Source organism: Platalea leucorodia (assembly GCF_965183815.1).
Source record: "Platalea leucorodia genome assembly, chromosome: 5".
Taxonomy (NCBI): domain Eukaryota; kingdom Metazoa; phylum Chordata; class Aves; order Pelecaniformes; family Threskiornithidae; genus Platalea; species Platalea leucorodia.
Genome location: NC_138827.1, coordinates 100,923,347 through 100,950,994, shown reverse-complemented (window position 1 = coordinate 100,950,994; position 27,648 = coordinate 100,923,347). Strand labels below are relative to the sequence as shown.

Genomic DNA, 27,648 nt, shown 5'->3' with positions numbered 1-27,648 from the left:
CCCTGCGCTCGGCCCCCGCCGCAGCCGCTTCCCCCCGCGCCAGCTCGGCGGGCCCGCGCCCCGTCCCCCGCCGGCAGCGGCCCGCTCTCGCCGGGAGGCGCCTCGGCTCGCCGCAGACCCGCCGAGCCCCCGGCCCGGCCCGGCCCGGCTAGCCGCCTTTACTCCGCGGCTTTCCCGCCCCCCGCCCCCCAGCGCGGGGCCTCTCTCCATCCGCCCGGTCCTTGCCGCCGCCAGCCGCTCCGGGCACCGACGCTAGGAGAGGCGGAGAAGAGCTCCTCGCGGCCGGGCCGGCGGCCAGGATGTCAGGTGGGGACTCGGCGGCGGCGGCGGCGACCGCCTCCCCGCAGCCGCTCCCGTTCTCCTTGCCGAAGCCCCCTCCCCTCATGCAGCTGACGCCGGGGGACGCCGTCCGGCCCGTCGCTTCCGCCGCGGACCAATCGCCGAAGAGCACCCGACTGGCGGGCCGCCCGGATTGGCCGGCCGGGAAGCCAGTCAGCCTGCTGGCCCCGCTGCTCCCGCCCCGCGGGGAGCCCGAGCCACTCATGCCCTTTGGCCCCTCGTCGCGGCAGCCACTCAGAGGGCGGCTTCTTGGCAGGTGCAGCGGGGGCAGCCTCCTCAGCCCCTCGATGCGGCCCGGCGGCGTCGACCGCGGATCCCTCATGGTGAGTCGGGGCGGTGGGAGCGGGCGGGCCTCGCCGCTCCTCCGGGCCCCGCCGGGCTTCGCGGCGCTCGGCAGTGCCTGGGGCCGGGGCCGCCTCGCCTTGGCCGCGGCCCTTTGTCGTGAGGAGGCGGGGGGGCCCCCGGTCCTGCGGGGCGGCGCGTTGCTGCCCGGCTGAGGGGAGCGGAGGCTCAGCCGGTGCCCTTCCCGCTGTGAGACCCCCCCGCCACCGCCAGCGGCAGGGAGGGGCTGGTGGGCGGCAGACGGCAGCTGCCCGGCGGGTCCCTCGGGAAGTAAAAGAAAACGCGGTTACACCCGGGGGAGGGGCTGGGGAGGCTTTGAGGAAACGTTATTCTGCCCTGAGTTACTGGGGCAGCAGCCGAGGCTCGGCAAACAGGCAGGCTGTCCCTGCGCCTCTTGTGAGGCTCAGGGATGTGGCCGGGGGTGAGGGTTGCCTTCACAAGTTTCAAACCCTTCTAGTTGTTTGTGATTTCTTTGTGTGAACGACCCACTCCCAGCTTCAGAGAGTGTTCTGGCACAAAAAAGAACATAGAAAGAATTCTTCTTAGACAAATCAAGAAGCATTACTTATTCTTTTTTTCTGCTAAGAACCTTTCAAAAATGATGTTTTGCTTAAGAATAGTTTTCATATTAATAAACTAGTTTACTTATACACACACAGAAATATGTTATACGTTTAAGTTGTATGTTCCTCAAAGAAAAAGGCTTTCCAGTGTTTATCCTAAGGTACTCTTAGAAGCTGTTGCTTCTGACTAGAATAGAAAGCTCTTAATATGTTTTGGTAATTAAAAAAAAGGAAAAAATGTCCCTATCCATTTTTGTACTAGCAGTGTGACTATGCTGAGCATTAGAACAGCAACAGGATTCGGGTTTTTAGGAAAACACGGAGACGGCGATGGTAGTCAGTGTAGAAGCTATTTCAGCGTTGGACATCAGGAGTAGAAGATATTTTGTTTCTCTGATTGACTTTTGTGCCACATGGTTGCTTGTGTTAATTGTAATTGTACGGAGGAGCGTGCAGAAATAGTTGCGTTCCTAAATTTAGTATGTTTTTCTGTGTGTCCTGATTTTGGCTGGGATAGAGTTAATTTTCTTCCTAGTAGCTGGTATAGTGCTATGTTTTGGATTTAGCATGAGAATAATGTCGATAACACGCTGATGTTTTAGTTGTTGCTCAGCAGTGCTTACACTGAGTCAAGGACTTTTCAGCTTCCCACGCTCTGCCCGGTGCACAGGGAGCTGGGAGGGGGCACGGCCAGGCCAGCTGGCCCAGACTGGCCCAAGGGCTGTTCCGTACCCTATGGCGTCATGCCCAGTAGAGAAACTGGGGAGAGTTGGCTGGGGGGCAGCGATCACTGTTCGGGGACGGGCTGGGCATCGCTCAGCTGGTGGTGAGCAATTGCATTGTGCATCACTTGTTTTGTATATTCTTTTATCATTATTTCCTCTTCCTCTACTGTCCTGTTAAACTGTCTTTATCGCAACCCATGGGCTTTACTTTTTTCCTCTGATTCTCTTCCCCCATCCCACTGGGGGAGGAGGGTGAGTGAGCAGCCGTGTGGTGCTCAGTTGCTGACAGGGGTTAAACCACAACGCTGTGACAAACCATAAGGTGAAAGATTTTGGAGAGTTTTTTTCATTTGGATGTTGGTTTTGAAATTGTAAATGGATTTGTTGATTATGATTAACTCTGGCTCTAGAGGACCTGGAAGGGTGAATGATCTTGCTTGCTGTTTTGCAGTATCGATCTAAAATTGCCCAAATCATTTTCTATTCAGTGTTGAGCGTCTCTTTGTTGTTAATGCTTTTAAGGGGTTTTGGGTAGTTGGCTTCATGCTGATTTTTCTCATTTGTTGCTGTCTTTCAGATGGGACACCCAGGCATGCCACATTATCCTCCCATGGGAATGCACCCCATGGGTCAGAGACCACCAAATATGCCGCCAGTTCCACATGGTATGATGCCTCAGATGATGCCCCCCATGGGAGGACCACCAATGGGGCAGGTAAAGCAGTTTTACAAGATTTTTTTTTTTTTTTTTTCTTTCTTTCTTCCCATAATGATGTCAGGTAACCCCTGAGGGAGGTAAGTCTCATACAGTAGCTCTCACATGGTAAGGTTAATAATTCAGAGTATGTTATGCCATAGTTCCTATCCATGCATAGCCTCTTCTCATTTGTAACAGGTAATTGATGCACCTCACATGTAGCTTTAATTGTAAATAGCTGTAGGTATGAACCTATAATTTGTTTTTTATTAAAGCTTTTTGGTAGTTTTCTTTAGTTTTTGAGGAAGTAAGGTTGTGTTACTAAAAAATACTAGAAACATAAAGTAGTGGCTCTCTTTAGAGGTAGTAATGATAGAGAAGTTCACGTTTCTTTAATTCTTGGCTAACTCATACGTCTACACAGATGAAAGTCATAGGCAGATGCAAGGGAAGAAATAATTACATTTTGAATTTTTTTAGAGAATTCCTTCTTGAATCCTAGGGAGTGGTTTATAAATCTGTGTATATACAGTTGTTTCTAGTGTCGTGTGATGGAAAAATAAACTTGGCCGTTCAGATTGACAGGTGTGAACCTGGGTTGACAGGTAGAGTAGCCAGAATCGTATCTGTGCTTTTTGCAAATTTAAAGCTTTTATTTTCAATAATAAAACGTCCTTTCCTGTGTGGTTTCTGATTAAATTCTGAACCTCTAAAAGAAGCAATTCTCTTTCTGGATATAATAAATGTTCTAGTGATATTACTTGTAATGATGGTTTGCATAAGTAGAAACTGAGTGTCATCAACTAGACCAGAGGGATAGAGCGAACCAGAGTAGACAGAGGATGGCAAGAAAGATTAACCCTTTGAGAAGAGCCCACAAGGTCATGCTGGCAACACAGTGTCTTCCTTTGCAGTACCTTAGATAGGACGTATGTCGTCTTTTTTTTTTTTTTGCTGGTGTATAAAGGCTTGGTAGGAATCTCTTCAGCATGGTTTTGCAGCCTGTTAGAGCTTCTGGTGTAAAAATAATGCAGTTGTAAAAGATGAGGAGGATTTGACCATTAGCATGATAGCTAATAGCATGAGCTTTTGTGTGTGTTCATTAGAAACTTAAATAGCAGTTCTGTTTTATTGCTCTATTTAACAGTTCTTTTGTAGCTTCTGTTCCACTGTTCTCACTCGTATATTGAATATCTCAGTCTTTAATATTTTAATGAGCAATGTAGGGAACTCGGGACTTTTTGGTAGACGTAGAGTAAAAAGCTAAGTATAAATGGCATGGCAGAGATATTTGGCTCAGTTACCCTACAGCCTTAAGGATGGGACAGGACGGTGATATTCTCCCACCAGAACTATTGTACTGGAAGTATCAGCTCATGTGGGCCCGTTTCCTTGAACGATAAGGTCTTTCTTCCAGCAGATATCGGAGGTTTATTTGTGAGGCTTTGCAGGATGGGATGTTCTGTAGTTTGTTTTCTCCTTTCTGAGGTGAACCCCCGTAGGACAGGTATTTTGCGTAGAGAATAGCAGCGGCCTTCTGTCAGCATCATTCAGAGGAGGGTCTTTTGGAAACGAGTTCGCTCTCCTTCCCCATTTTTTTTTTCCTTTGCTGACTATGATTCTGTGCAGAAGCCGAGCAGTGTGCAGGGTTTCTTCAGGACCTGAGCCAGGGCTTTTAAGAAGTTTCACGCGCTCAGAGCCCCCTTAGTTGGAAGTAGCGGTGGGGCAAGAGTGCTTTCTTCTCCTGCTTCTACAGGATGGCGAGGAATAGGAGGGGCCGCCTTCCAGTCTTTCCTTCCTCCCTCACCCTCCCAAGAAAACCTTGTGGATTGAGGGTGGAGCAGTAGCCCTACCACATATCCCTCTCTCCGCACAAGATGCAAGATGAGGAGAGTGGTAACCTGATGCTCCCTGAAGATACAGGGGGATGGGGTCACTTGGCCAGCCTGCCAAGGACAATAAAGGTAAAGGGGCATAACTGAAAGGTTGAAGGGGGTTGACTTCTCGAAACCTGTTTGGGATGAGTGGCCAGAAGTTCATGTTCTTAATGACCTAAATTATATCCTTTGTTCATTTTGCCACTTCTTTTAATGGCTTGTTAGTTCTTAAAAGCCAGGATCGGTAAAAACCATGGGAAGCGTGCAAGGTATTAAACGCTTTTTCAGTAGCATTTTTTACATCTTTTCAGTGCATCACTTCAGTGATGCATAAGTTCTGCATAACTATCCCTTTGAGACTATAAGCATAAATATTTGAGCAAAAGCTAGCTTATCTGAGTAGCAGTTCTGTGGTTTATTTGGTCTCATCGGACCACCCAACAAACTCGGATACAAGTCTAGACTCAAACTTTTCATTTCTGCAGTGTGATGTGTCCCCATTTCCAAGTTCACACTGTTACATGGTTTAATATTTTATGTCTATATTAAGGATTTTTCCCCAGACCTTTAAAAAAAGAGTTCAGAATTGTTTTAGAGCTTTGATGTTTAAATTTAATAGCTCTCTTCATCTTGAAGTTGTTTGCAGAAATTCATTCTTCTAGCATCCCTGTAAAGTGTTTCTTCCTATTTGTGAGGTAAGAGGAAAGGGAGACAGGTTGAAGAAAATGTGAGCATAACTAGTCGTAGACTCTTGAGTTTACCTTTCCTTTCTTTAGTTTGTTCTGTGTTGTCTTGGAATTTTGCAGAAATCTTTCCCAACCTTTATTTTTCCTGGTTTAACTTAGGATTTCAGTAATAGCTTATTAACAGATCACACCTCTTATCATTTGCTGCTGTTGTTTCGTAGTTTAAATGGTCGCCTTTATTGATATTTTGTATCAGACTTTGGAATACTGTGGACATGTTATTCCTAATGTCGATTTTGTAGGAGTATAGTAAAGGGAATCAGAGTTCTACAAACTTAGCTTACTCTTTGTTACCAAGTACTTAAAAGGGTTTTTTTGGATTGAAAACTAGTACCAGATAATTGCTTTTAAATAAAAATAAAAGAATCCTCATGTTTTATGTTTAAAATATCATAAAATATATCTGAAATACTATTTAATTGTAGATGCCTGGAATGATGCAGTCAGTAATGCCTGGAATGATGATGTCTCACATGTCTCAAGCTGCTATGCAGCCTACAGTTCCGGTGAGTTTAACTTAACTTTTCTGGTTTTTAAAAGGTCTTTGTGTCAGTTGCTGTTGTTACTTCAGTATGGGTATGCCTTTTCTTGAATTGGATTATGAAAAAGGTATTGCTAATTGCAATGAGGTTTTTTCTAACTCTTGAATTATTGTAAAAAATAAGATTTCTGCAAGAGGTAGAGCTGGTGATTCTTGATGTCCTGTGGATTTTCATTAGTCTTTAAACTCTTCTCTGTGTCTGTGTTTGCTTTTCCCTTCTTTTTTCTGTCCAAATTCTGCTTCCCGTAATGATTGCTGCATCCCTGGCCTCCTCCCTTGTCCCTCACCTGCTGGTAGCTTGGCAGGAACCAGTGTGAACTCTGGCTGTTTGGAGGGAGGGATAAATGTCTGACTAGGATATTTCTGATTTTCATTGAAGTTTCTGAAATTCAGCCCATTTGAGATCTTGAGTAAAGTTTGCTGAAATCAGTAAAGGTATGAAGAAGTTATTTGGGTGGCAATGGAGAGGGAAGAGTTAACAGACATTACAGATGAAGTCTCTCCCTGAAGTGGAAAAGGCTAAATTTCTTTCCTATTAACATAATCTTTTCAGGGATTTAAAGTAACTGTAGGAGATCCACTTAGAAACAGTTCTTTCCACTTAAAGTTAGAAATAAATTAGAAATAAATTATTTTTTATTTTCTTACCATGCAGATACTACATCTCCAAGTAGAACTCTGAATTTTTCTGTAGTGCTAAGCACAAAACCTTTGCTACTTCTCTTGTTGACTTTTTAAAAATAAGTTGGTTAATACTCCACTTTTTTTTTCATTAAGGGTTTGCTGAAAGAGATCTTTAATTCATCTACTAAATACTAAATACGCTATGTGTAACCAGATGTATTGTGTTAAGCAGTCTATCTGCCCTGTGGAATAATGAAAGAAAAATCACAAAGTTACAAAGTTTCTGCAAAATAAGGAGAGAAGGAACTGTTAGGGAAAGGATGTAATGTCACCTGGACGTGTGCTAGATGACTGAGAATTCATGCCACAGAAAGGATGTTAATTACCTTAACAGTGGAGAAAAACACAAGTTTAGTGCTTGGGCTTTATCAGACACCATCAGGTCGTGCCTGTGCAGGTTCACTGTCTGTTTTGTGACCTACAGAAGTGTTTACTCCCAGAAAGCTGGTTAGAACCAGTGTAATTCCTAAAAATGATTATTTCAGTCAGATTAGCGCTCTTACAATACGCAGCAAATTAGAATGGAATTTGGAAAAGTAAACATAAGCACAAGAAAAGAAGCGTGTCAGAAGGGTTGGTTACTAGAGACACAAACTTAACTGTGGCCTTGCTTAAGTGACAGTACTTATGCTCAGGGACACATGCACGCACACAGAGTAGCTGAGTTTTTTTCCAGTATACAGAATGCACTTTAAAGGCCTGCGTTTCGTTGATGATTCACCTGGTATAGTCCTATTGGATAATATCAAACATAAGTCATGAAATAGGATTTCTTTTCTCTTTATAACAGATTTTACTTTTTTGCTTGAGGAGTTTTCTGTTAATTAAGTTTGTAGAAGAGAGCTGAAAGATAAACCCTTCCAAAAGATAAACCTGCGAGCTGTATTTTTGTCTACAGAAAGAAACTGGGAAAACTCTATTTGAATTCTGTTAATCTTTTTCCTTAGCTTGAAAGAATTTCAAAAAGGGTATCTGTAAGAGCTTTGGTTATTTGCAAGCAGTTTTGTGAATGCAACAAATTCAACACTAATATGTTCAAAGGCTTATGCCACATGATTGTAACAGAAGCCCACTAAGGTACTCCAGCAGAAATTCAGAATCTCAGTTTTTTTCCTCCCAACTCAATCATTTGGAGATAAAGATGTGTATTGGAAAGATGGCAAGGGACCCCCCGGTGTCCTTTATTGCATGTATTGCTTTTCTGATGTTCCTAATCACGTATTTAAGGAGCAGTAATGATTAAGTGGGCGATGGGAAGCTAGGAATCTGTATTTAAGGCAGTAGAGCATTTTGTTGCTGAAAGCACTTGTTTGGGTATGTACTGTATTTATTGATGATTTAATTACAATTGCACTCAGTACTTAAATATCTGTTGATTGTTTCTACAGCCAGGGGTGAACAGTATGGATGCACAAGTAGGTAAGTATAAACAATTTGTTACCATTTCAAAATATTTCACCAAAATCAGGTGAAGTATTTAAAAAAAAAAAAATTTATACTTTTCTGTAAAATGTGATTTAGCGTTTCAGTACCTGACATCTTCACTGATTCCCAGAATAACTTTTTTCTTTCAAACACTGATTAATTAGAGTCTTTTATAGAAAAATAAAGCAACCAAACCCTTTTATAAAATTAATTTTTTTAATTTTATTTTTTAGGTGTAACACCTCCTGGAACTCAAGTAAGTGAAAACCAAAATTCTAGAAGACTGTAATAGCAATGTGGTGTTGTGCATATGTGGCTTTACAGGCTTAAAAGAAAACCTTGTATCTTATTTTTCTTCTTATATGGAGCTTCTTTGCTTATTTGACTGTCAGGCTGTAATTAATGTTAAGATTATAGCTCCAAATGTGTTTCTTATTTGTCAGGTACATACAGCTTTCATGATCTTTTTGTGTGAATGTGGTATTTTGTTGTTTAAAGAAATTTAGGCTTGAAATAAAGTCGGTGTGCATTTCAGTTGTATTTGTAGTTCTTGTATGCAGGACAGCAATAGGAGATGTTTCTTGTGGTGTTTTTAGGTCTTTTTGCCATACCTGAGCAGCAAGCGAATTGCAGCCTACGTACCTATGTTACTTGAAAGCTGACTGTTTTCAGATTTAAATCTTTGCAAGTGTTGGGCAGGATAGTTACTCAGAGTAGAGTGGGGGTTTTATTTGTGCTGAAGACGACTGAAGGTTGTTTCTTTTTCTGTGTTTCTCTTTTTTTTTTTTTTTTTTTTTTTTGGTTGTTGTTCTTCCGTGTCAGTGACCAGTTTATAAGCAGATTTTTATTTTACTTAAGTTTGGGTAACTTTTTGCCTGTTACATGTGAATGAGTATTTTGCTTTGGCAGTTCTAATACGTAGAGCAGAATTCGGTAGGCCGTGATTAAATCTGCCGTGCTGTTCCTTAATGCAGCTGTGCTTAGCAGGAGAAGCCAGGTCAAGGTTCTGGTATTGTTCAGTCCTGTGTGATTTATTGGAACCTTTATTAGCATGGTCAGCTTACTGAGAGTTTTGATACCAAACACTCTAACAATAAAAAGAGAATAGCCTGTATAGTTACCCATAGTAATTTCAAAAACATCACTGTGGTTTTTGAAGAATATAAAGTACAAGCTCAAAAGAATGGTTATTATTACTTCATCCATTTTGCTGCTCGTTGGTAATTTAGCTTAATTCTCCCTCCCAAAGTCTTGACATAATTTGAAATTTGCTTTTTAGTGTCTCCTTCTGTGTTTGTGGGAACATAGCATAATTCAGTAGCTTAAGTAGGAATAAATATTGGGTAGGTTGCATGGAAGGTGATTTAATGTAGATTGAACTTGTAAACAGGAAGGTGGCTTGCGGGTCAAATTTACTTCATTAGGTAATTCTTAGTACTCTTCCACCTTTCCATCAGATGGGGAATCACTGATGGAACAGAACCGGTGCTGTATATCTCAATATTGAAACGTTTGAGTCGTGAATTAATGGAACTTTGTATTGAGGTAGGCAGGTCGTCTGGAAGTAATCTCAAATTTTAAATTTGTGCTTCATGGCAGCTTGAATGACCATGAATAACTTTCAGTCACTATCAGATTTCTGTTTAAAATTTTGTAAATATTAAATTACATCTTCAGAAGATATCCTAGATGTTTACCTTTAGTTTTTAAGACGATGAAGAAAATAGTTTGGCTAGATAACAAAGAGGCGGAATCTGTAAAAATAGTCACGTGGCCTCGAAGATACCCCGTTCTCTTTTGGTTGTTGCTTCAAAATTCGGGGACCTTGTACCTAGCTTAATTATTAAATATCGGTCAGTATCAGTTGTCCTTTTATTTCTATGAGATCTACATTATATGTAATTAAACAAGGCAGTTGGACCTATAAGGAAGTTGTTTTGCCTCAGCCTTATCCAGTAACTGAAACGGAGTAGATGGCTAAAGCTGTATTCTGATTTCGGAGACTTTATTTAAGCTGTCGATGAAAAGCAGTAGGAGGGTACTCCTGCATTCACACTAAACTCTTGAAGTTAGAATCTTCTTGAAGCAAATTTTTCTTAGTTTTGAAACCGTGGTGTGCTGCTGGGACTTTCACTTGAAGGTGTTAGAGTCTGACCACATTCACTTTTGCTTTCTTTTCTGATGGTAATGGCCTGTCTTGGATTGCTGAATGGGAGGGGTGTGTGAGAGACTCTTAATAGCTCTTGTCACAAAGAAGTAGTTTCTTGAAAACAATACTGACTTAAATGTGTTTAGATTTTGGCTTGCTGTCTTTGCTGCTGAATTACTTAGTATATTTAATACACACATTCAAATGAAAAACAAATATTAACCAGAATGTCTTTTCAGAGCTCTGTTTTGTTTCGCCCTCAGACAACACATCCTGTAGTTTGTGCAGCCCAGCAAACTGCCACAACCAACAGTTCTGCTAATGAAGAGCACTCTAAACAGGTTTATCTGCTTTCCGCTTGTATTTAACGTTTTAGTGGCTTTTGATAGCATCTTGGTCAGCAATTATTGTTCATCATTAATGATTTCTTTTATTTTTTTGTAGAAATCTACGTGGACAGAACACAAATCACCTGATGGAAGAACGTATTACTATAATACGGAAACAAAGCAGTCTACATGGGAGAAGCCGGATGATCTCAAAACACCTGCTGAGGTAAATTAAATTCGGATGAAGTTTACTGTGCTGTGTGAGTTTGTGTGAACGCAAGAATTTTCTAGCATAACATGCAGGAGGAGCTGTGCTGATAGATTTCCCCCACGCACACACTGTGGAAGCGAACTCTTCAAATGAGAAATGTTGAAAAAATGTTTATATTGCACTCCTTACGTTGGTAGAACTTGAGGCTGCAGAACGGACAAAACTTGCAACGGTTTTCCTCAATTTTTAGATAAATTTTCCTTATTAAAAAGATGGCAGTCCTTGATATTTAGACAAGTAATGTGTTTGTTTATCACTAGGGGGGATTTTCGTTGGACAGTATACGCCTTGTATTCACTGATCTTTAAGTTATTTCTTGGCGCAGTGTTTGTGGCTCACTTCTAGCTATCCTTTTAATTTTAAAAACACCATTGTAAGTTTGATTTTATGTTTTTGTTTTCTGTCCATTAGCAATTGTTGTCGAAGTGTCCCTGGAAAGAGTATAAATCTGATTCTGGAAAGCCCTACTATTATAATTCCCAAACAAAGGAATCGCGCTGGGCAAAACCCAAAGAGCTTGAGGATCTTGAAGGTAATGTTACAAAAATGAGTAGGGAGGGTGGCAGCGAGTTGCAGCTGTGCATATGTGTGACTTTTGGCAAAAATTTGGTGTCAAAGCATAGCAGTTAAACTTCTGTTAGAAGTGAAATCTACTGAAATGAGCTGTGTGTAGTAGAGTTAATGCAGTCTGAGGTTTCTTTGGAGCAGTCTTGTCTCCGGTGTCCTGATCACCATCCCTTTTGCCGTTATCCCCTTAGTTCTTCCCTAGTTGCGTGGCAGCAGCAGCTCCCCCTCGTGTCCCTGAACAAGAACTGAATTGGGATGTAAGGCGCTGTGCCTTGTTCGGGGCTGTGTGCGCACTCTGCCTGAGCGCTAGGTCATGCTTCAAGTCTTTCTTCGTTTTAGGGCTGTTGTAGGATTTGACTTTTACTTAGCTGCCAATCCTTTGGAACTTGTAGGAACTTAGTAGGATTTGTGAAGGGGTTTAGGTTGATGGGGGAAGATGAGAGGCAGAGGGGCGACTGAACTAATCCTCGTTCACTTGGGAAACCAGGGTAAAAGGGTGCTGAACTTCTGTAATACAGTATAGCTTATAACTGAGTAAGAACTACATTTTCTTTCGGTGTCTTAGAAGAATTTTGAAAACAGTAATGTACTTTATACTCAAAGCAGTAGTACTGGCTGTCTGCTGAAAGCCAAAATTGTGTGTAAGGATTTGCTTAGGTATCAATGTGCTTTTAATTTTTGACAAAAATTATTTTGATAAACTATGATGTGGCAAAAATATTAGTAACTTTTCTAATGCCCATCTGTATCAGAAAGGCAGTGTCCCCTTTTGTACAAACATCATGTGATGCCGTGCTCCTGTTTCTCACTTTTAGCACGGTTTTGTTTGGTATTGTACGGGAAATAAAATCTTGATGAATAATCTACAAAATCAGCTGGGGTAAGAACTGAGAATTTAAAGTACCACGAAGAGTAGGCATCTGTGACTGTTAGAATAAAAAAAGAAGGAAAGATATGTTTCAGTAGACCTGACTTTATCCGTTCTTTAAACTAGTCTTTTAAAGTTGAAATAATAAACCAAGAAGTCATTTTTTATACACCCTGATCTTTATTTAATGGGATTTCTAAATTTAGTTTTAGTCTGAATTGATGTCAGTCTTTAAAGGACACAAATATTAAAATTATTGATAGTAACAAAAATATTTAAAGCTGTACTTTTATTAAATCATGTTAACAGTAACTTTTTACCATGCATATATAAACTGTTTTTGAAGCTGTATTTTGATTGTTTTTTCCCCTTTCTCCTCTAGCAATGATTAAAGCTGAAGAAAACAGGTATGTTTTTAATGGCGTGCTAATGTTTTTTATGCTAGGCTCCCTATTGTTTCTTAAAAATGGAATCTAGTCCTTGAATCTTAAAACATTCTCCTTGCAGCTTTTCATTCCAAATAGTGGCTTAATATATAAAAACTCAAAAAAACATATTCTAGATTTCTTTTTAACTGAAATGATTGATTTACATAGATACCCTGTTTCAGTAAAGCATTTCCTTTCTCTAAGACTGTTTTGTGTTCTTCTGCAATACAGTCTTTGTAACTAGGCCTAAACCCCTCATTTTGTACTTTACTAACTTATTTAAACCACAGGTTTCCCTAAAACCATTAAGTTGTCCCATGCTTCTATGTGACTGCTCCTGTTTTTTGATACCTATAGCACAAAGCCCGAAGACTCAACTCCAGCAACATCTGCCTCAGCTGCTGCAGCAGAGGCAACAAACGCAACCACCACAGCCGCAACTGCTGCTGAAACTGCTGCGGCTGTTACTACCACCACCGCTACTTCTGCAGCAGCCACAGCCCCCGAAGGCGAATCTGCTGCAGCTTCCGTGGTAGAAAATGAGAGCACTGGCACAGCCGCAGCTGAGGAACAGGGACAAGCAACTTCTGCACCCGCTGCGCAGGAACAGAGCGGAGAAACTGCAGCTAACGCAGCAGATGACTCTTCCAAGCAGGAGGCTTCAGGAGAGTAAGTGAAATTACGAAGCATGTGGCTTTGCTGCAGTTCTGTATTTCTTCTAGGATCTGGTTTATCTTTGATTGTAGGTGGCCAGGCTTCTTTGACAGTTAGCCGTTTCTTCAGTGAAACGTGAGCGTGAATCAATGGCAGCAGAGAAGAATAATGAGTAAGAAAGAGAGGAAGAAGTATTAAATCTATTTTTAGAAAAATTAACGCCCTCCCCTTGCCAGCCCTCTCCTAAAGCTCTTAAACCCTACAGAGAACATGAGTGGCTTGAACATTTCATGATTTTTTCGATAGCTGTAAGACTTTCCCAAGGTGGCACTATATGCTCACCCTGGATGTTTCCTCTTCCATAGATCTGTGCAATTGGCTATCGTTAGAAGAAAATGCAATACTAAATAGATCTTTACCTGTTCCACCAGAAGTGAGATCCTTTGTTTTTTAATAATGGAGAATTGATTATGTGGAGAATTATAGCTTACGATTTTTATCATTCAAGCAAAAAAGAAACACGCTGGGGGCATTATAGTCATCAGGAGATAATTAAAGGCAAGAGGCATATTTTTAGTCACTCCCCTTTGTATTTTTATATTATATATATGAAAATGTTCCTGCTAAATTTCAGCATTATGTTTTTATGAATAATTTCTAGATAACTCAAGCAGGTAGCCAACTGCATAAGTGATAGTACTTCTCTGAAATAGGTTGCTTTTTTTTTTCAGTTGTGTATGGTGTCTGTAAGGAAAAGTCTTGTACAAATTTTGGTGTTTATAATGTGTAGCATTACCATTTTTCTTTGAGTTGCTATTTAAAAACCTCATTCTATCTGATTATGGTGGTTTATGACTGTTCAGTGGCTCTAACTTAGAAAAGAAAATGCTTAAATAACAAAATTATTAATTTTTGTATACAGTGCTGCTTCAAAGAAAGAGGATGATGATGCCCAACCAGTTAAAAAAACCTATACATGGAATACAAAGGAAGAAGCAAAGCAAGCATTTAAAGAACTGTTAAAAGAAAAGGTATTTCAATCAGCTGTTCTTCATGCTTTATTGAACTACAAAAATGGCATTTGTCAGAAATTGCTAGACATTTTTGGTTTGTTTGGTGAAGAATTTCTCACTGTTGTGGAAGAGGACTTTTGTAATCTGGTCTTTGTCCAAAATTCAAACTGGAATGATGAGTGATTTGACAGACAGCTTCACGAGATGATTCAGAGACACACAGTGTAGAGGTGCATATGGAAAAAGGACAAACTGTTAGATTTAGTTTGCAGTGTTTCCATAAGCTAGTATGATTTAAAGACACATTTTTTTCCCTGCTATGAAGTAGTAATTCTTAAACTGTATTTAAGTGTTGTGGAAATCATGGTTGCCAATATTTTTCTCTGACAGCGAGGTACATTTCTGATAAAAGTGTTGCCTGATTGTCTGAGCCCTCAATTTTTTATCTTTGTTGCAAAGATGGAGATGAATTTGGAGTAAAATGAGACTGGCTTTGGTTTTCCCTCAGAATATATGGGATCTGTTTGTGTTTTGTCTAGTGAGTCAACATAGTTGTATAGTAGACAAACTTCCCGAAGAAATTATTGTAGAAAAGCAATAATCCCCAAAGTACCTTGTTTTGTTTTCCATGTTGACTGTTAATAACATTTAAAAAAAACTTGTGACAAAGAATGGTGTCTTAACCTCAAAAGTGTAGTGCCTTTTTTTTTTTTTTTTTTTTTTTTTTGTAAGGGCTATTTTTTTAAGGAATCTGTCATTGTTGGATGTTGGTTCCATATCTAATTAGTTAATGATTTAATGTCTTCACAGCGAGTACCATCCAATGCTTCTTGGGAGCAAGCTATGAAAATGATCATTAATGATCCTAGATACAGGTACGGCTTGATTCTTTCCTCATTACATTTCTACACGAATACCTCTTGAGGTAGTTTGACTTTACCGATGTACCTTTTGATTGTTTTAATAGATATTTGTGTGTTTGTGAATGTGTACTGTTGTCAGGAAGCTTTGTTCTTTATGTTGCAAGTCCTAGGCTTAATTTTTCATTTGGAAAAGTTGTGGCAGTTGTTGTGTTTTATGGTCTTTAAATTATTTTCTTGGGAATAAAAGCACTCATTTACAATGATGGAGCCAAAGACTTTCTAGGTTACTTTCTTAAATGGTTGGCTGCTATAAACATTGGCAGAAAAGCAGTTGATATCCATGATGAAAATAGTATTGTATTGCAAAATGTGTAAATGCAGCCTGAAGGCTTGATAATAGCTTGTGTTTTATTATTAACTGCTTTTATTACTAAGTGCGTATTTTTATTGCTATTTTGAAATGATCTTCCGTAATCCTGAGGGAGAGACAGTGTGATGACTGGCCATTTAGATTATGTTTCATTTTGTCTCAAAAATCTGGATTATTCAAATCTGTTATCTTTTGGCTTTTTGGTTTTGTTTTTCCAATTTAATTCCCTTCTGTATCATTGACGTTGTTTTCTTTTTCTTTGATATGAAGTGCTTTGGCAAAATTAAGTGAAAAAAAGCAAGCCTTTAATGCTTACAAAGTTCAAACAGAAAAAGAAGAGAAAGAAGAAGCAAGATCAAAATACAAAGAAGCTAAAGAATCCTTCCAGCGTTTTCTTGAAAACCATGAAAAGATGACATCCACAACAAGATACAAGTAAGACTGATCTTAAATGAAGTTCCAGCCTTGACTAGCTTGCCAAGTTAATAATCAAATCTTGCTGGCTTGCTCTTGGTCAATGCTAACCTTTGTATGTGCTCAGCCTGGAAAAGCCTGTAACTAAAATTTTTATAAGAACAGAAATATTCTCCTTTTCATAGATGCAGGCAGAAAAGCAACTCAAATGGGTGGTGTGCTGATGATAATGGTTTGAGCTTCTAATAAGTAAAAATATAACACCGAGAGGAGTTTTATATTACGTCTGCATTAAGAACAAAGTAGTTCTGATAGCTTGTTCGTGGAAGTTCATGGCCAAAGGGAGGTATATCTAATAAGCCTGTCACTGAAAACTTCATATATCTGATTTCTTACGATGTTTGCTAGAACAGTGCCCTGAACATGTGCTAGCCCTCAGATAAAAATACTAATGTAATGCACTGCAGGTGAACTTGCACTTCTGTGGAGAGGAGTTTCCTCTGTTTATAAGAGAGAGAAAGCTGTCACAGGAAAAGTTGCCCAAGACAGAAATTTAGGGAGATGTCATACAAAAGCATTACTACTTATAACAGAGTTATAAGCAAGCCAATGGTTCAATTTAAGTCAGTGTTCAACAATAAATGATTGTATGCTTTTTCTTTGTTTTGTACAGAAAAGCTGAACAAATGTTTGGGGAGATGGAAGTCTGGAATGCAATATCTGAGCGTGATCGTCTTGAAATTTATGAAGACGTCTTATTTTTTCTGTCTAAGAAAGAGAAGGTAACTTTATTTCAAACCTCTTTTTCCACTTGTTATCTGTAAATTGTGAACAGTCAGAATGCAAACAGACGGGGAGGAATCTGTAGGAAAGGCACGGAGGACCACATGAGAATGTTGCTGCATTACTGTGAACCATATACTGCTTACAGGGTGCAGGTCAGTCCCGAAGGAGAAAGACAGAAGAACGGAAGGGAGACAAGGTTTATCAACTATGAGACACTGTAGAGAGGGGGCTCGTCAGTTTAGAAAGGCGTGATGAGGAGGGGGACAAAGAAAAAAGCATTGGTGGAACTCTGCAAAACTATGACTGGTTTTGTAGAGGTGAATTTGGAGACAGTTGTTCTTTATTTCTCATTATACAGTACATAAGGGGTATAATAACGTTAGCAGGCAGAAGGTGATGAATCTTTACCTAAACAAACTATTGGAAGTTCTGTTTCTGCACAGTACACAACTGAAGTTGTGGAACTAACTGCTGCCGGGTAATGGTTTGGAGATCAAAATTTCATGGAAACTGAAGCTGGGCAAGCATGCTAGGAGCAGATCCCTCCGGTTATCTTTCCCTAGTTCATTGCGGTCTGCTGGTGGACAAGATGAACCCCTGATCTGACCCTGTATGGCAGGAACAGTAGCAGTTTCTTTGAAAGGTCTTTGTTCTTATTGAGACAGGTTGCTGCTAATTTTGCAATGTGTTTAACTTTCGGTATGATTTTAATGAATTATATGATGGCTTTTATTCTGAACTGCTCTGAATCAGACTGTGAAACTATCATGGGCTTGTTAGAGAGAGCTGTGTTTCCTTTAACCTCAGTGCTGCCATGCCGACTGTCAGGATCTGGCCCTAACTGTATCGGGTCAGTTCATCTTCGCTCACTTTGTAGTGATGCTAGCACTTGCCAACATCCTTGGGTAGAGGGAAGACAGGCAATTAGAAACAAATCGTGTAGCAAGACTGTTTCTGAAATTGATTCAAATGAGACTAGCCTTCAAGTCCACACTTGCTAGAAAAGCAAAAGAAACAGAGAGGGGCCAGCCATCCAAACGGCACTGCTTAAGGAGTTGCCTGCGATTAGCACGTCTGGTTTAGATCTGCTCTTCAGCAGCATGGTGGGCCGTAGTACCTTGTCGCAGCACTGACTGCTTACTGAACGTACTGGCAGTTTCCTAGCAGTATCTCTAAAAGACGAGCACTGTTTCATGAGCTTTTCCCATCTGTCGGGAACAGAGAGAATAGTATGAAATGGCTTAGCTGTGGATGCAAGCAATAATAGTGCGTGAAAACTGCATGTAGGTCCAAATTGTATTACATTGCTTTACATGTCAATGAAAGGTTAATTTAGTGTTTTCTTGGAGAACAAACTTGAGGCGTTATGTATTTTTGTCTATGCAACCTCAAATTTAACAAAACAACAAAAAAAATGCATTTCCTTCTCAGGAACAAGCCAAACAGTTACGAAAGAGGAATTGGGAAGCTTTGAAGAACATACTAGATAACATGGCTAATGTCACTTACTGTACGACTTGGTCGGAGGCTCAGCAGTATCTGATGGACAATCCTACATTTGCTGAAGATGAGGAACTTCAGAGTACGTAAAAAGTCTATGCGTTTCTTAGGAAAGAGGGAAGGGATTTGTCTTTGGCAGTGAGGACTCCTGACGGGGTATGGCTTGCTCTGGCCCAGTCCGGAGCCGCTATGACAGCTGCCGAGCAGCCTGTATAAAGGACCCTGTCTTGTTTGGTTCCTAGGAAACAGATGTCAGCTTCCAAAGTCATTACTGATGAATCTTAGTGATAAAGCAAAGGGTACCTTTTTCGTGGGGATTGAATTGCCTTAGTATTTGTTAGCCTTGGAAACTTGAAGTATTATTTGACAATGTAATCTGTGTTGCAAATACTTGTGCTACCTTCTGCTAGACTGAGTGAGGTCCCGCTGTGTCTGCTTTCCTAGAAAAGTCATTGTTTTTACTCTTCTAGAGTAAGAAGGCAGTTTTTCCATTATGAGCACGTTTTTCTTAATGTGTTGATCCTGTATTTTACGAGCAGCGTATGCATTTACACAGCTGCTAAAGCATTTGACAAAGATGCTCTGTGTTCTTACCTCTGTCCTGTGTTTTTATGATACCTGTGGCAATGCAGGGCGATGCACAAGTGCTCATCCACAGTACTTTTCTCGTAAAGGCTTCCATGCTCTGTATTGGCAATGATAATTTAGCCATGCTGGGGGAGCTTGGTTTTTGCTGCTGCACGGATCTTCATGTATTTTGGTGCTCAATGAAGCTTCCACTCGCAGTAACAGTTGGCAGCTGTTATCTCATAGTAAGAAACTTCCTACAGTTAGTGGGGAGAAATGCCTAATTCTTACTCTTACCACTCTGTTGTTATCTGTTGCTAGACATGGATAAGGAGGATGCACTGATCTGTTTTGAGGAACATATCAGGGCACTGGAAAAAGAGGAGGAAGAAGAAAAACAGAAAAGTTTGCTTAGAGAAAGAAGGCGGCAGCGTAAAAATAGAGAATCTTTTCAGGTTGGTGGACTTTTTTTTTTCTGTCCTAGACATGTCATGTGATTAGATACTCTATGCCTTTGTTTGTTTGTTTTTTTTATTTCTTAGGGTAGGCTAAGGGGTGTGTATAATGCGTTAGTTATCAGTGTTGTAGCACTTTGTCTGCTGTATAATACGTTTGCCAGAAAGCTGCAAGAGTAGGGGAAAGTAAGAGGAAATAGATTTGAATGGAAAGGAAATGCAATTGGAACATTGTGAATGGTGGAGGAAGAAATCATGTAAAAAGTGTGATTTTTTTTTTTTTCAATCCCATTTTAACAAAAATGGGATTCCAGTTGTCAAGAGTATCCGTTCGAGCTGTTAGCCAAGTAGAAGTATGATGAGTGACTACAAATTTCCATTTCACTTGTATTTTGTAGCTATTTTTAGATGAACTGCACGAGCATGGACAATTACATTCAATGTCCTCTTGGATGGAGTTGTACCCAACCATAAGCTCTGACATCAGATTCACTAATATGCTTGGTCAGCCTGGTAAGAATACTGTCTGTTCCAACCCTGTAGAAAGTAAGGTAAAAGGTCTTGGATTTGGGGCAGAACAGAGCAGGGTTATTTTGTATATTTTCTAAATGTTTAAAAAAATGCAGCTCTTTTATTAGAGCTAGCTTTTGACTTATCTAGTTTTTTCGTCAGGATCAACAGCACTTGATCTTTTCAAGTTCTATGTTGAAGACTTGAAGGCACGTTACCATGATGAAAAGAAGATAATAAAAGATATCTTAAAGGTGAGAGGGGAAAATGCTTCGTTATGTCATTTCTTCTTTTAATGCCAAATAAATCATTCAAGTGAACTCTTTGCTACTGGGAGGCGGGATTTCACGTTGTGTTAATGTCATGTGCATTAGCACTGAAGTGAGAGTTCCTGACTTACCTGATGCCAAAGAAGTAATTTCCTTACAGGATAAAGGATTTGTGGTTGAAGTGAATACTTCTTTTGAAGACTTTGTTACGGTCATCAGTTCAACTAAAAGAGCTACTACTTTAGATGCAGGAAATATCAAACTGGCTTTCAACAGTGTAAGTATTAATATATAGGAATGTTCAAAAATTATAGTATGGATCTCTTGTAAAAACAAGAATGGGCACTTACTTTCACTGTAGTGCTGTGACTACTTTTGTAGTATTTGAGAGAGATGCTGTGCTTTAAAGTTGCTTATCCTGATACCGGTTCCCAAAATAAAGAGTGCAGAGGTATATCTTTATTCAAAACATAAACATTTCACCTTGAGAAATTCTGTGGTAGGAATTAAGTCATGTTCTCTCATTTATACGTAACTTTTCTCATGAGGGATTTGTGTGTGTTTCTGTAATTCTGGCTTACGTTATGTATTAACTCTTGTTTTAGATTCTGTTTGAGAAACAGCAGTTGCGTGCTTTAAGAATAAGTAACTGGTTAATTTTCCTGTGTGCCCGAGTGACTAGTAGAAAACTCTACAGGTTAACTGTCATTGGGCTTTCCAAAAATTGCATTAAAGTGAATTATTACTCTTCCATTTTGATAGCTTTCAAATGATCTTACAACTTTTGTTTGATATAGCTGCTAGAAAAGGCAGAAGCCCGTGAAAGAGAGAGGGAAAAAGAAGAAGCTCGCAAAATGAAGCGGAAAGAGTCTGCCTTCAAGAGTATGTTGAAGCAAGCTACTCCTCCAATTGAATTGGACGCTGTCTGGGAAGACGTATGTATCGTCACTTAATTATGAAAGTCTCTCCAAATGTACTTAGCAGGCCGCCGCATGCTAATGCTTTTATAAAGAAATGTAGATTCCCTAAGCTGTTAGTATTTCTGTTTATATAACTTAGACCCGTAAAAATTGTCCTGTCATTTCTTCAGTAAAATTGGAAATTTGATGTGAATAACTTCTTTCTGTTGATACTTTCATTTGAATACAATTTAAAACAAAACAAAACAAAAAACCCCTAAACCCAACCAACTAAAAAAAAAAAGAAAACCCAAACCACCCCCACCCCCAAAAAAGCTAATCGCACAAAGCCCCCAAACTTTATTTAAATGGAGATAAAGCACTCTGCTTAGTTAAAAGTCTGTAACTTTGTTCTGGTAAGATAACCTTTAAAAACCTTTCCTCTCAGAGTATACTTCGTATAAAAATGCAGGCTTTAACAAGCTTGCATGGCTTAAATGGCATATGCAGGAAAAACCAGTCTGATTCTGCATCCCTCCACCTGTTACAGTTTTATTGAAGACCGTTTTGGTTATGAAGCTGGCATAAAAAAAGGTTTAGACTTGTGGCAGTACAATGGCTTTTTCAACTGCTGAAATCATGTCTCGTTATTATTAATAATAATAATAATATTACATTATTATTTCTGAATGGCTGTATTTCATATTAGTATTTCATTGCCGTTTTTCTTACAGATCAGGGATAGATTTGTGAAGGAACCAGCATTTGAAGACATCACTCTGGAGTCTGAAAGAAAAAGAATATTTAAAGATTTCATGCATGTACTAGAGGTAATTATTACTTTACTTTTTCCTGATTAGAGAATATACAAAAAAAATTCTTAGTCGATACGCTTTTTAAATTATGTGGGAAAGGAGAGGAGTTTAACAGAATTCTACTGATTTCTGTTACAGTGGACGCTGCGCGTTATGTAAAAGTAATGGCTATTAAAACCTCACTTTGAAAGTAAGGAACTGAAGAATGCGTTACAGTTATTTGATATTATTTGATACGGAATTGTTTTAATCTGCTTCCCTACAAGAATTTTCAAAGTTAATTTAGCATCAAAATTTCCTGTTTTATTTTAGAAAAATTTTCTTACTGTGATTTCATACAAAATGTGGTGAAACTTCTGCGGTGTTTTGTTCACTACAAATCTGAAACTTCCAGAACATGCCAAGCTCTGCAGATGTACTTTTTTCCCCCACTATAACCAATTTTTTGCTGATGTGCAGAAGGGTGTTGTAGTTCAGTTTAATTCGTAACTTTTGGATGGGCCGCAGCAAGAGTTAAGCTGCAGAAGTTCTGACAAGTCATTCTTGTTGAATAAGGTGCTGTTTTTTCCTAGATCATGTGAGATTTGATTTTGCAGCACGTGCTCTTTGGGTGTTTTGTTTCATATTCTGGAGTTTGTAAGAGATTTTAAACGGCTTGATTTCAGAATTTGAAATTTGGCAAGGCAAGGGGTGCAGTATATTCTAGGCCACCTTGAGCGCAGGGGCTTTAATTGGAAGCATTGAAAGAGCGATCCAGGTAGTTAAGCCGTGTGCATCCACGCCTAAAGTTGTATGCTTCCGTGCTTCTAAATGCTTCTTAGTACAACTTTAACGTGGCACACTGGTAGCTGTTTATGGGTTTTGATACAATAAATGCTTGATTTTGGTGGGTTTTTTTAATGACTGCTGACTGTAGATGCCTTGTGGATGATAAGAAACATCATTACAGTTCCTTGCTGTGTCCTATAGACTGATGATAACATTTGCCTTCTCTTGTACTCTAGCACGAGTGTCAGCATCATCATTCAAAGAACAAGAAACATTCTAAAAAGTCTAAAAAACATCACAGGAAACGATCACGTTCTCGTTCGGTAAGGTGTTCTTGGTGTCTTCAGATCTGCTTCCGCAGCTCCTCGTAATGCTGTCGTCTTGCTAACCACGTTGTTTTGTATCTCAAGGGCTCGGAGTCCGAGGATGACGATAGCCACTCAAAGAAGAAAAGGCAGCGTTCAGAATCTAGATCAGTTTCTGAGCGTTCTTCCAGTGCAGAATCTGGTATGAGATTGTTCTGTTTGTTTTCAAGTTAATGTTACTCTTTTATTGCTGGGTCTTTATAATTTCATTGATTATATTTTTGCTTCTCCATATGTTTGCAGAGAGAAGTTACAAGAAGTCAAAAAAACACAAGAAAAAGAGCAAGAAGAGAAGACACAAGTCTGTAAGTGCAGTTAACTTCTTTGAGTTGGCTAATGGACAGCTTGACACCTTGTGGTTTCAGTAATCCTGCTTAGGTATCTGTAATCATCCAGCTGCCTTTGTAATAGGGGCTGTGTGAGATCAGACTGGAGGAGGGTATTGGCAACGTCATAACTTTGTTACACATACTTTAATATTAAACCATGTAAGACTGCTAAATGTGGGGGGTTTAACAGCAACCGTGCAAGCAGATGTAAAGGACTGTACGAGTAGCCTGGTATTCGCTGTTTATCGTGGCAAATCTTGGTGTTCGCTTTTATCGTGGAGTGCTGGGGAGAATCCCAGCCATCCTTTCCTTTTGCCTTACGCCAAGCATCGTTCCTTTTGGCTGCCTGAGTGTCAGGGCTGCGGTAGAAGCTCTGATACCGAATGTACTGGAGCATCAAAAGGACCTAAAGAGCAGAAAGAGAGTTTTCAATCTGTGTATCGGTTGAGGCCAAAGAATTTTTTTTTTTTTTTCCCCTGGGTAAAGAAAGAAGTTTGAGTCTCTGAACTCATCTTGGCTGCAAAACTCTTCAAAACTGATGTATTCTTCTGTTTCTCTAATTTTTTAGCAGTTAGCTGTGCCCTTCAGCGGACAGTGTTCACAAGGAGGGGGGATATTCACTGTTAGCCATTGAGTAAGATACTCCTGCTAAAGGGTTGCAACGCAAAGAGGGTCACCTAAGCTCAGCAACACTGGGGTGAAACGTGGCCTAAAAGCACAGTGGGGCCCCCGAGCCCTCGCAGTACGGCCAGGGGGCTGGCAAACGCCCAGCAACACCAGAGCGGTCGAGTGTGGCCAAGCAGCCTGCCACAGAAAAATGCTCCCCAGGTTTCACCCTTTCCGGAGACGGTACCGAACAGCGTTTGTGTGCAGAAGGGATTTATTGTCCGGCATCCGGCGTGCCCCGTCTTTGCACTGAGAATGGTGAAGGTTCTCTGGTACTGAGCAAACCTCTCTCCTCCTCAGCCACTTCAGGAGTGGTTTTGCGTTACTGACTTGTGCCCTGGTTAATAGGATGTGCTTAATCAGTAACCACGTTCAGCAGTTGTTTAATATGTTCTGTATTGAAATGAAGTCAGACTTTTCTGAGGTGTGTGTATTCCGCAAATTAATATTTAATATATGTAACATTAATACGGAATATTTTCCCCTTTATTTAAACAGGATTCACCAGAATCGGATATTGAACGAGAAAAAGACAAGAAAGAAAGAGAGAGAGATAGTGAAAAGGATAGAGCTAGGCAAAGATCTGAATCGAAACATAAATCTCCTACTAAAAAACGACCTGGAAAAGATTCCGTAAGCTTTCTCGTTGCCTTCTTATCTGATGCTTTGGGCTTTATGTATCAGCGGGATGCTGTAGTGTGGTATGCAAGCTTAGAGCTGTACTTTAAATAAGGTGCTACAGCTTTGCGTATGTTCCGTTTCTAGCTAAAAAGGACCAAGTGTTCGAGCAGAGTTCCATCATACAGATCCTGTTCTCTCATTCAGTGGTTTTTTGAATTGATGTGTGAATGATTATTACTTGATTAAGTGCTCGCTATCGTTGCTCGTTGACGTAAAGTGTGAATGAGGCACATTATTTTACAGACAGTACTGAGGTTTGGTCCGTACCGTGACAAAGTAGTATTTATGACTAAACTGTCGTTCTTTATTCCCTCCGCTTGGCCAGACTGCTCTCAAAGGAGATCAGGAGCACAGCTGGCTAAACGTTGGAGTGACCGTGTGGCACCTGCGTTCTAACACTTTAGTTGCTGCAGCGCAACAAAAATCTTAGTGGAACAAAGTTCTGCGGTTCTTGCGCTTCTCAGGCTGGGAAGGCCTGCGGGAGCACGGCTGCGGTCCCGCGCTTTGCCGGGGTGCTTCTGTGTGCAGCTTGTTCTGGAAGGGGCTTAGAGCAGTATTTTCAAAGATGCGTACAAGTGTTTGATTGCAAATAGAAACTTCTTTTGGCTCAGCATCTTTTGGGGTCTCTTCAGGGGGGAATTACGTGCCTCGCCCTGGTTATTTAGCTCGTGGTGGTGTCCTCCTGGATGACGCCCCGTACGTTCCACCTTCCGAGAGGAGATGGGTGGGCCCGTGTTGGCTTTTTATATTCTTACAACAAGCTGCTCTGGCCTCCAGATGCCTTTAAAAAACCCAGTTACGTAGCCCGACGTGGGCATCTTCTATCGCGAAGGTGAACTCGGGTGCGGTGAAGTGGACCCGCTCTGCAGCAGGACCTCAGCTGAGCTTGCCGTTTCCCCCTCGCCCTCCCGGCTCGTCCCGGGGCCGCTGGCGAGCGCGACGCCGAGCAGCCTCCTCTGCCCTGTGCTCGTTCTTGCCCCTGACCTTGCTTCTCTCCGCAGGGGAACTGGGATACTTCTGGCAGCGAGCTGAGCGAAGGGGAGTTGGAAAAACAGAGGAGGACTCTTTTGGAACAACTGGATGAAGATCAATGAGAACATTATTTATACCAAATATGTTTACATTGTGGCATAATAAAAGAAACCAATGTCTAATTCAGGACGTGGGTTCTGATATCCTGAGTTCCATTGTTGAAATAACAGTGGGTTTAATTTTACCCCATAAATCATTCAAGTACTATTCTTACGGGCCTGGCATCAAATCTAGAAAAGCGAATGAAATTCCGAGCGCAAAGCTGGGTGCCAGTCCTGGAGCCGCGAGGCAGGACGGGCGCCCTGCTCGCCGTGGAGGAGCCCTCGAAGGGAACGCCGCGGCGGAAGGCGCCTCGCTGCTCGCGGGGTCTCGGCTGCGCGCCCGGGGAAGCGTCGGCACCTTTCTAGCAAAGCATCTCTGTAGCACGGTCCTTCCTAGAAAGGTAGTCAGGCTTTCCTGGCTGGGGTAGGCAGATAAAATTTCAGATAAAATTTCATTTTTAGAAAGAGATTCTTAATATAGTTTCTTGTGGTTTAATTTGTTTTATGGATTTGTTTTTTATTTTGGAAAGGGGAAGGCAATGGAAGGGGAGTAATGAATCCATTTCTTGATCTGGACCGCAAAAAAGAAATCGGATATTGGAATTGCTCTTTTGTGAACGGTGTCAGTGGCCAAACCCGTGTTGAGCTTTTGTGCAAAACAAAGACTCGACGTCCCGGCTGAGAGTCGTGCCTAAGCACTGTCTCGGCGTGAATTTTTACGGTGAATTTTCAAAGCTCTGGGACTGCGGTTGAGGGGGAGGCGACGGCCCCTTCGTCGCGGTGCCGGCAGAGGGGGCTGCCTCTCGCAGCCGCCTCTCCCGCTCCCTAAAACCCCAGCCGGAGCAGCGCGGGCTGGCGTGCCAGCGTTTATCTTCCCAGTGAGAAAACCTAAAAACAAAAATCATATTGTAAATTAATTTCAATGTGTTGCCTTAAGAACCTGCTGAAGAATGTGGCACCGGGTTGCACCGGCAGCAGAGCACCCCTTCAGCCGGGAGAAGGCCGAGCTGGGCCCCCCTCGCCTCCGACAGTTGGCTTTCGGGAAGGTTGTGCCGGCCCCGAGCGGCGGCCGCGGTGGTACGCGTTCCGAAACCCCTCCCCGGGGAGTATTTTTGTACATTTTTATCAATTATTAAACCTTGTCTCCTAGTGCGTACTAGTATTTATTTCTAGTTTTAAATACTCTGTGCGGCTCTGGTAAATTGTGACTAGCTTCTGCTGGCTGCGTTTAAGCCACGTCTTTGCTCGCAGAAGCTGTGCGCCCGCGAGGCTGGGAGTGCAGCTGCCTTCTCGGCGCGTTCTTCCCTAACGCGGGCCCGCCGCTGCTGGTGCAGGAATGCCCAGAGGGCCCAGTTCACGCAGCGCATTTCTTGCTGGGGGGGTGACGTGATTCAGGCTTAAGCGCAGTAGCTGAGATTGAAGTTTGTCACTGCAAATGTAAGCTGCTGCGCGCGGCGGGGCCCGACGCCCGTCTCATTGCGGCGACGCGCCCGGGGGCTGCTCGGCACCGAGCGCCTTCCAGCACTGGGGGTTCCCAGCAGCGAGCAGCAGCTGCTCCTCACCCCATCGGGGAGAAAATACGGGAGTTTGGGCAAGCGAGGCTTGCGGGAATTCCTCCTCCCCGGTGGCGGGTTCCATGGGAAGCTGGGGAAGCGCTGGCTGCAGCTTTGCTCCAGCCCGCGGCGAGCGGCGCTGCCGGGCGCGGGGGCACGGTGCGGGCAGCGCTGCTGCCCCCGGACCCTTTCAGCCGCCCCGGCTGTAGCTGCGCGGTTGCTGCCCCTGAAATTCCCCTCCCCGGCTCCGCGCAGGCAGCGTAGCGGGAAGCGCCGGCCGCGGGGCCGGCGGCAGCGGGGCGTCCGGCGCCTTCCCCGTCCTCGCACCGGTGCGGAGCGGGGCGCGGGGTGGCAGCCAACCGTTTGCAAACGCGCTAGAAGGGCTGTACCATCCTTTGTTATTGCCTTGCGTTTGCATAAGGAGAAAGTGTTTCTAAGTAAATACCACTTCTAAAAGGTTTGCCTTTATTTTTCCATTAAAAATAAAAAAACAGTAAATGTAAATTATTCTAATGTTGGTTTTGTTGTTGTTTTTTTTTTTTTAATG

At 41.7% G+C, this 27,648-nt stretch overlaps 1 protein-coding gene across 5 annotated transcripts; it reads left to right on the top strand.

The window, feature by feature from the left end:
• The first annotated feature begins 86 nt into the window (after positions 1–86).
• Positions 87–26,644, top strand: PRPF40A (pre-mRNA processing factor 40 homolog A). 5 transcript variants are annotated; one of them, XM_082312014.1, is made up of 26 exons: positions 88–662; positions 2,547–2,684; positions 5,715–5,795; positions 7,903–7,933; positions 8,173–8,195; positions 10,352–10,429; positions 10,533–10,643; positions 11,100–11,220; positions 12,506–12,530; positions 12,909–13,220; positions 14,128–14,236; positions 15,029–15,093; positions 15,722–15,886; positions 16,539–16,647; positions 18,083–18,233; positions 19,040–19,173; positions 19,572–19,686; positions 19,834–19,937; positions 20,113–20,229; positions 20,750–20,887; positions 21,586–21,681; positions 22,671–22,757; positions 22,845–22,941; positions 23,043–23,104; positions 24,293–24,427; positions 25,477–26,644. In XM_082312014.1, the coding sequence occupies exons 1-26, from the start codon at positions 300–302 to the stop codon at positions 25,567–25,569; spliced, it is 3,060 nt and encodes a 1,019-aa protein (XP_082168140.1). In that variant the 5' UTR covers positions 88–299; the 3' UTR covers positions 25,570–26,644. The 5 variants fall into 5 exon arrangements, with proteins under 5 accessions (XP_082168141.1, XP_082168140.1, XP_082168142.1 ...); XM_082312016.1 differs by having other exon boundaries at positions 19,846–19,937; positions 25,477–26,643; XM_082312012.1 differs by having other exon boundaries at positions 10,328–10,429; positions 25,477–26,643.
• Positions 26,645–27,648: the final 1,004 nt, after the last annotated feature.

Coding starts and splice junctions, on each gene's coding strand:
- PRPF40A (XM_082312012.1), top strand. CDS start 300: ATGTCAGGTGGGGACTCGGCGGCGGCGGCGGCGACCGCCTCCCCGCAG. Junction 11,221..12,505: donor AGAGCTTGAGGATCTTGAAG/GTAATGTTACAA, acceptor TTTCTCCTCTAG/CAATGATTAAAGCTGAAGAA. Junction 22,758..22,844: donor AACGATCACGTTCTCGTTCG/GTAAGGTGTTCT, acceptor TTGTATCTCAAG/GGCTCGGAGTCCGAGGATGA.